Source organism: Plasmodium cynomolgi, chromosome 10 (genome assembly GCF_000321355.1).
Source record: "Plasmodium cynomolgi strain B DNA, chromosome 10, whole genome shotgun sequence".
Classification (NCBI taxonomy): Eukaryota; Apicomplexa; class Aconoidasida; order Haemosporida; family Plasmodiidae; genus Plasmodium; species Plasmodium cynomolgi.
Window position 1 is genome coordinate 1,084,924 of NC_020403.1, and position 8,054 is coordinate 1,092,977.

The 8,054-nt window shown below is 50.8% G+C and overlaps 2 protein-coding genes across 2 annotated transcripts; one reads left to right on the top strand and one right to left on the bottom strand.

Annotated features, from left to right (window-relative positions):
- Window positions 1-511: 511 nt before the first annotated feature.
- PCYB_103390 (nuclear pore associated protein) lies at window positions 512-2,185 on the top strand (the record flags this gene model as incomplete). The annotated part of the gene is made up of 2 exons (XM_004222888.1): window positions 512-1,538; window positions 1,689-2,185. 2 exons carry the CDS (start codon window positions 512-514, stop codon window positions 2,183-2,185), a joined length of 1,524 nt encoding a protein of 507 aa, XP_004222936.1.
- Window positions 2,186-3,079: 894 nt separating this feature from the next.
- PCYB_103400 (cell differentiation protein rcd1) lies at window positions 3,080-5,629 on the bottom strand (the record flags this gene model as incomplete). The annotated part of the gene is made up of 2 exons (XM_004222889.1): window positions 3,080-4,581; window positions 4,972-5,629. 2 exons carry the CDS (start codon window positions 5,627-5,629, stop codon window positions 3,080-3,082), a joined length of 2,160 nt encoding a protein of 719 aa, XP_004222937.1.
- Between the last annotated feature and the right edge of the window lie 2,425 nt (window positions 5,630-8,054).

Below are 8,054 nucleotides of genomic sequence, written 5' to 3' on the forward strand. Positions count from 1 at the left end.
AAAAAAAAAAAAAAAAAAAGTCCGAGGCATGGACGTGCAGTTACATGGCCAAGAAGGGATGCCTGCACGGACGCACGAGAAGTTGCACGAATGCATGCATGTACAAGTCCGTATGCGTATAGAGGAGAGGGTCTACCAGTGAGCACCCGTCGCGGAGCGTTTCTCTGCAGGGAGGGTAGAAGTGAGGCACCACGGGAGGGGTAGCGCATTGGAGCGGAAGCATAGAAGGAGTGAGGCACCACATGAGCAAGTAGTGCCGGAGCGGTAGTACCCCCAGTCCGTGCGCAGGCCAAGATAACGAGGTGACCACCCTGGGGTGAAGACCCACGACACGGAACACGTCCGCCACCTCGCCCCACGACGCGGAACACGTCCTGCCACCTCGCCCCTCGACACGGAACACGTCCTGCCACCTCGCCCCTCGACACGGAACACGTCCCGCCACCTCGCCCCCCAACACAGAACACGTTCCGCCACCTCGCCACCTCGCCACCTCGCCCCCCGACGAACGATGAGCTCCATCATCGTACGCCTAAGGTGCGAAGTTGGAATGTATCGCATCGAAATTAACAGGAACAAAAGACTGACCGATTTGAAGAATAAAATTGCGGAACTATTAAATGTACCAGTAGAGAAACAGCTACTTTTTCTACAGGAGGAACCCAACGTACCGTTGGCAGACAATGGGGCATTGCTGGAGCAGTGTAACATTATCCATGGGTCTGTCCTTCATTTGAAGGGTGAGGTGAAACCAACCAGGAGTGGTGGGAATCGGTTGGATGGTGATGGACCTGCGGGGGGGGGGAGTGCCAAGTGGAAGAACGACAAGGGGGGTAACCACAAGGGGGGTAACCACAATGAGTGTAATGCAGAGAGTGCAAAGATCCAAAAGGGGGGTAGCGGCCTGGATGGGGGTGGTCACCCTTCCCGGGAGGATCGTCTAACCCCTCAGAAGGAAAAAAAAGAGGAAGGAAAAACCAAGAACGAAAAGGAGAAGTACGAAAAGGAGAAGTACGAAAAGGAGAAGTACGAAAAGGAGAAGTACGAAAAGGAGAAGAACGAAAAGGAGAAGAACGAAAAAGAGAAGAACGAAAAAGAGAAGAACGAAAACCAGGCGAACTTCAAGTCTTTCGATTACTTCCTAAAAATGAGGGAATATAACACGACGGATCTTCCACTAAATCTAAACTACCAATCCGTATTTCTAACGAAGGGGCGATTCATTAAAATTCCATTAAGTGTAACTCTGAAGCACCAAGAGTATCGTCATGTGGATCACCTCGAGTTGATGAACGTGGAGGAGGTGAAAAACTTCGTGCAGTATTGGTACACCAATGGATGTATGAGCGAACACAGAGTTGGTTGGATGTATGGTTATTACAGGGAAGACCCCCATTACAATTTAGGCATTCGAGCTGTGTGCGAATGTATATATGAACCTCCACAGATAAATGAGGTGGATAAAGTGAAGCTGCTACCGGATGACTTTCTCGACTCTGTTGATGTGATTGCAAACAGATTAGGTCTCGAAAGAATTGGTTGGATCTTTACGCATTTGCCAAGGAAAGAACACTTAACATCAGACGAAGTGGTACAGATAGCTAAATTGCAGCTAGCTAATTTGAAGAAAAATATACACTATACAAACTATAGCGTGTCAAATTTTATCACGTGCACCATTTCACCAGATCCTATGTTAAGTAACGAACCAGTGACGAATGCATTCATGGTGTCCGACTTGGGGATGGCATTAATTCGATCCAATTTGGTGGACTCGACACAAACAGATCCTTCTGTTATACAACTGAGGAACCCTGTGCGCAACGAGCTTCTTCCTTTGATCCTAGAAGGAGGGAAAGAAACGAACAAATTTGATGCGGACTGGTTCATTGTTCGCATTAATGAATCAGCCCCTAAGGTCGTTAGGTCCCTTTTTAAAAACTTCCACTTTCCTAGAGAAAATCGGTTGCACTCGCCCACTGCCTACGACGTGAAGGAGTACTTCGCCAGCCCCAAGTTGGAGAGGGGCACCAATGGGATGCACAGGTGCTCCGACTTCCACTTGATTTTGTTCGCCTGCCGCGTGCTCGACATGGAGACCGCGCTCGCTCTCTGCGACGCCGCGCTCAGCAAGAAGGAGATCGACCCCATCATGGAGGAGATCCTCACCTCGGTGAAGGTGTAGCGGTGGAGCGGCGGAGCGGCGCGGCCAGCGGCATGGTTGGCGTCATGGTTAGCCACGTGTGACACATGTGTACGTATTTATGTGCACGCATTTGTGCACGCATTTTTTTTTTTTTATTTCCCCCCCAAACGCTCGCCTGTTTGCCCCATAAAACTGTCTATACCTTATCGAATCACCCACGTTGTATGTCCCCACGTAAATAGAGTTAGCCAGTTAAGATGCCCCCGCACCAGGTTCACTCTGTGTGAGGAAAAAAAAAAAAAAAAATTGGAAGGACGTCTTTTTCCACATTTTTTTATCTGAACAAGTCAGGTTGTTCATGCGAAAAAGGGGACAGCACCCTTCCACCCCCACGAGAATTGTCTACTTTGTCCAAAAGAAATTCATTCAACGGGGAATAAAGCAAAATGATAATCTCTTTCACGAAGTAAATTGGGATACTCGAGTGAATTGCCTTCCGGAGGAAAAGATCTCTCCACGGGGGGCATCCACACATTAAGGTTAACGTTTTTTCCATTTTCTTTTATCGTCAAAAATTGAAAAAATGGGTTATCCAACGTTTCTTGGGGGAGCCATTTTTGCAATTTTGACGATAAAAAAAAAAGGCAAAAGGGCAAAGGGGCACTCCGCATAGGGAACAATAAACGAAAAAATTCAAAAAAATAAATAAAAAAAAAAGAAAGAAAAAAAAAAAAAAAAAAAAAACGCACACACTTCGTGTGATATGCGTGGAGGTACACACACACAGCGTTAACGCGTTCGTGTGGTCCTCCCGTGGGCAGAGAAAAAGATACTGCCTCTTCCCTGCGGGATGTGTCCTATGTCCGCTCGAATGAACTCTCTGCAGGAAGGGTCCTCCTCCCCCCCCTAACGAGAAGAAGAAACAAGGGACATTTAATGACTGGGTCCACTGGCTGCGTTGCTTCCGTTGTTGTTGTTGTTGTTGGCACTGCCTCCATTGCTACCTGCCTTTGAGCTGCTGCCTGACTTTCCATTGCTGCCCGTCTTTCCATTAATGCCAGCCTTTCCTGCGCCGTTCGCACCTCCACCGCTACTTCCCTCGTGTGCGCCGGGGGCGTTTGTCACGTTGCCGCTGCTGGTGTTGTTCGTCGCGCCGGCTGCACCATTCGCGTTATTCGCGCTATTCGCGCCGGCTGCACCATTCGCGTTATTCGCGTTATTCGCGCTATTCGCGCTATTCGCGCCATTTGCGCCATTTGCTCCATTTGCGCTATTTGCGGCGCTGTTCATGGCATTGCCACTCGGGGTAGCATTACTCAGTGCACACGCTGCCGCATTACTCGGTGCAGTGGTCGCGCTTGCCATCCCCTTAGCCGTGCCAGCCTTGCTGCTAACGTTCGGGTTACTCGCACTTCCCATGTGCACTTTGTCCTTAAAGGAGTTACTTCTGCTGGAGGAGGAGGAGACGAGGCCTCCACTGGGATGCGCCCCACCAACATGACCACTATTACCGTGTCCGCCGCTGACCCCTCCCGTGGAGGAACCCTCACTCATGCTCGCCGGAATGCTGACCCCCGCATAGGTGCTCTTGGAACCGCCGGCACCGTGCAGACCCTGTCTCCCCCCAGGGTGTCCCCCACTCACTCCGCCATGTCCTCCTGAGTGGGTAGCGGCGGCATATCCTCCGACGTGGCCAGTGGCATGCGCACCGGCGTGTTCCCTCGTATGCATACCAAGGGCCCCCCCCCCTTGTGTCCCCACCTGCCCAGCTGCATGTGATCCAGCGTGCACCCCGGCGTGACTAGCGGCGTGACTAGCGACATGGCTGCCGACGTGACTGCCGATGTGACTTCCGCCGTGCACCCCAGCGTGACTGCCAGCGTGACTACCGCCGTGACCACCGGCGTGCGTACCGACGTGGGTTCCCCCGGGGCCGTGCATGACATCCTCGCTGTTAATATTGTACAGTAGTTGCAGCAGCCACTTCTTGGTGTAGGGGTCCTCCTTGAGGCATGGAATGAAAGCCTTGTGCACATGTCTCAGTGACTCGGGGAGGCACTCCCTAAGTGCCTTCAAGGCTTTAGGGTTTTCTGACAGTCTTAAGTAACACCTCACAATGTGCTTTAACAACCTCGAGGAGGGATTCTCTATCAGTGCATTAATCATATTTGAAAGGACAGTCGACACGGCATAGAATCTGACAGGAGTGGCACATATGTAGTTGAGTCCCAATTCGTCGATTAGGATTTTTTGGACAATAAAGGTCGCCACTGTTTTGGACAGTTCACTCCCCGTCTCCATAATACGTAAGCAAAGTGGGATGATCTCGGTCTGCAATAAAAAATTAATTACGTCGGGGTTGTCGACCTTAACTAATGCACCAATAACACCTAGAGAAGTTAGACGTAGATATTCAAACGGTCTATTTTTAGATTCTGCATTTAGAAATGGATATAGAAACAAAGGAATATGTGCATTGAGAAAGTGCTGCTTGGTCTCGGGGTGAGATGCGACACATTGAAGAAGTGCCAGGGAGTTGCAAACGCGGTTGGACGATGAGGTGGTTAGGAGGGGAGGTGATAACTGGGGATATATTGACACGATTTCTTGAAGTAACGTTGTTATTGTCCCGAATGAATTCCACAGAACCGGTGCAATATCGTGATAGGTTTCTCGTTTTCTAGACAACTCTAGTAATGCACTCTCCCTCTTATCTGAGTAGCATAAGTCAAAGACCAGTTGATACACCTTCCTTTTTTCCTCATCATCCGTTGGAGGTGTGTTACGTGCGTTCGTTGGATTATTTGCGTGGCTACTACTGGTACCAGTGTTTCCGCTACCATTCCCGTTGTTGGCTTCGTTCGGCATGCGTTCACTTTGTTGAATGTAGGGACCGATACCGCTTGATGCACTGCTGATACCATTCGCGGCATTGCCGTTCTTCACGTTGCGAGTGTTTGATGTGGGAGGAACGGTGTTGTGGCTGGACGATGCTCCCTGATGTTGGGGGGAGGCGTGTCCCCCTCCTCCTACAGCGGCAGCACTGCCTTGTGCAATTCCCTGCCCCACGCTGTTCAGGGGAGCTCCTACTGCGACGTTGTGTGGTGGTCCACCTTGGCTTGGAGTACTCATGTTGGGACCGCCCTGATTGGGGCCGCTCTGATTGGGGCCGCTCTGATTGGGACTGCCCTGATTGGGACCGCCCTGACTGGGACCGCCCTGATTGGGGCCGCCCTGATTGGGGTTCGCTTGACTGGGGTTGCCCCTCGCGGCGGCGTTCCTCCCCGCAGCACCTCTACTGGCGCTGCTCTCATTTGTGCTGTGGCGGTACGCGCCACCCCTCGAGCCCAGGCCAGCGGCACTGTTGACGCCGCTCGCGCTTCCTGCAGTGTTGCCACTCGACCCCGCGTTCCCAACACCGGCATTCACGTTGCTCGCGTTATTCACCTTGTATCCACTGGCAAAACCGTCATTGCTTACCATGGTTCGAAACGGGCAGATGGCTCTTGGGGGGTGAGGGGGGAGTAAGCCCAAATGGGACAGAGGGGGCAGAAGGGACAGAGGAAAGAAAAAAAAAAAGGTACCACACAAAGGGGGGCGAAATGAAGTAAATTAATTAAAGGCGACGTAAACCAACGCAAAGTCGCGCAAAACAACGAACCGTCGTGCAAGCCAACAAAACGTCGCGCAAAACAGCGAACCGTCACGCAAACCAACGAACCGTCGTGCAAGCCAACAAAACGTCGCTCAAAGCAGGGCATAGTTAAATAAAAAAAAATAAAATAAACTGACCTGATAGGTCGCGGTTCAAAGGGGCAGTTGCTATAAGTGATACCTTTGGTCCCCCCGCTACAAAAAGGGGAAGCCAGTTTGGGGGAGGGGTAAAATGCCCCCGATTCTCGGGGTCGCGCGGGGGGAGGAGTTTTTATTTGCATGGCGGAAGCCCTACGTAAGTAATGCGAAGTGAGCAATGCGAAGCGAGCAATGAGAAGCGAGCAATGAGAAGCGAGCTTGGGGGGGAGGGGGACATATGATATAATGCATAGCAATGTTTCGTAGGAGTAAACTCATCGGGGTTATTCCCTCCAGTTGTTGAAAAGAGCAGATTTTTTTTTTTTTCCCAAAATGCATAAGTTTTAAGCCCTTCCGGTGTGGCCGCGTCACTGGGCAGTAGCCACCTTTTCCAGGGATCCTTTTCGCCGGCACACAGTTTTTATGATGCTTTTTCCATCCGATAACTACTTTATCGTTTCTTTTTAATTTTCTACGTTTCATGAGAGGAGCAGGAGCGTGTTGCATGCATGCCGCAGGTACTACATGGGTGGGAACATACGAAGCGGTGAATGATCAAGCGCAGTGAGGATATGCCCTCAATCTTAGTTGCATGCATGAACGGGGAGAGGTGCGGTGCTGGAGTGGCGTTCCCTGTCGCGTTGTTGTCGCCGGGGGGGAGGGATAGTTCCATCGAGGCGGCCATCACGGCGCAACACAGCGGCGACGCAGCGGCAACACGGCGGCAACGCGGCCGCCAATACGAGGAACCCAGGTCCGCATAAAGATCCCCTTTGTGCGCGATCTGCTCCACTTTCAAGACCCCCCATGTGCAGAGACATGACTGTTTTTGCACACCCCGTGGCGGAGTCCCACCCGGTCCTCGCGTTAGCTTTCCAGACCAACCGCTAACCGATCATTTGTGATGAAAAGAATTGCCCCTTGGGGAGTACCGCCCGCTCCGATAATGAGTGGCTAAAGGAAAAAGGGGAGAATATGGTTATCCTTTCGCTTCCCCCGTTGCGTCTCCCCCGTTGCGTTTTTCCCTTTTTTGCAAAGCGCAAAGATCCCAGTTGGGGCAGCCGGAGTGGACTCAGCAAAGTGCTGCGTGCGCAAGCGCAGATGCGCAGTGGCGCTTGTCCCCCACGGAGAGATAAAAAAGGGGACCGTAAGAATGCATTTCCATTTTGTTATCCCCATAGGGAAGGCGAAGTATGTGGTTCTCCTTTTTATTGCCGAGACATTAAGAGGCTAAGTTATGGAGGTACCTACCTGTCTGACGTGACAACTCCTCCTAGCCAAGCGATGCAGTCAACATGTTCGCGGCACCCAGCTGTGCAGCAAAAGGTGTCCCTTTTTTTTTTTTTTTTTTTCTTCCTAAAAGAAGAAGGCGTAAAAATATGTTCAAACGGGGATCTTCCCGTGGGTGTGAGTGCTGCTCCATGTTCTGCGCAATTCTGGACAAGCCAAATGCTGTCGCGCTGGGGGGACTGCCCTTTTTTATTGCCCACCTAGGCTCAGCAGGAGGTAGCAAAAAAAAAATAGTATAAAATAAAATAATAAAATAAATATATAAAATAACCAGCCAAGCAACAAGTGGGACGTAATTTCCCGACGCGGAACCCCAAGTTGACCGTTCACCGCTTGGAGAGGGTGAAACACCCCCGGCGAAACACCCCCGGCTGAAACACCCCCGGCCGCTTCTCCGCGCACCCTGGAGTTGGCCAGCGGTACATCGCTACTAACACATCGCTACTAACACATCGCTACGAACACATCGCTACGAACACTTCGCTACGAACACTTCGCTACTAACACTTCGCCACGAACACTTCGCTACTAACACTTCGCCACGAACACGCCCCCACGAACACTCCTCTGTTCGCCCCTTTCATGAAGCGAAAAATTTCCAGGAAAAAACTCCCACAGGGGGGCAGCAATAAATTTACAACTAAATCGTGTCCGCATTGGTAAAATGTACAGAATGAGGTTTGATGGGGGGCCAACTCAGTTGGCTGTTTTATTTTTTTTATTTTTTTTATTTTATTTTTTTTTTTTCTTTTCTTTTCCGCTACTTGGAGAGAACTACTAACAACAAACCGATATTGCCTTGTCGTTTGGTCTACACACAACGGAG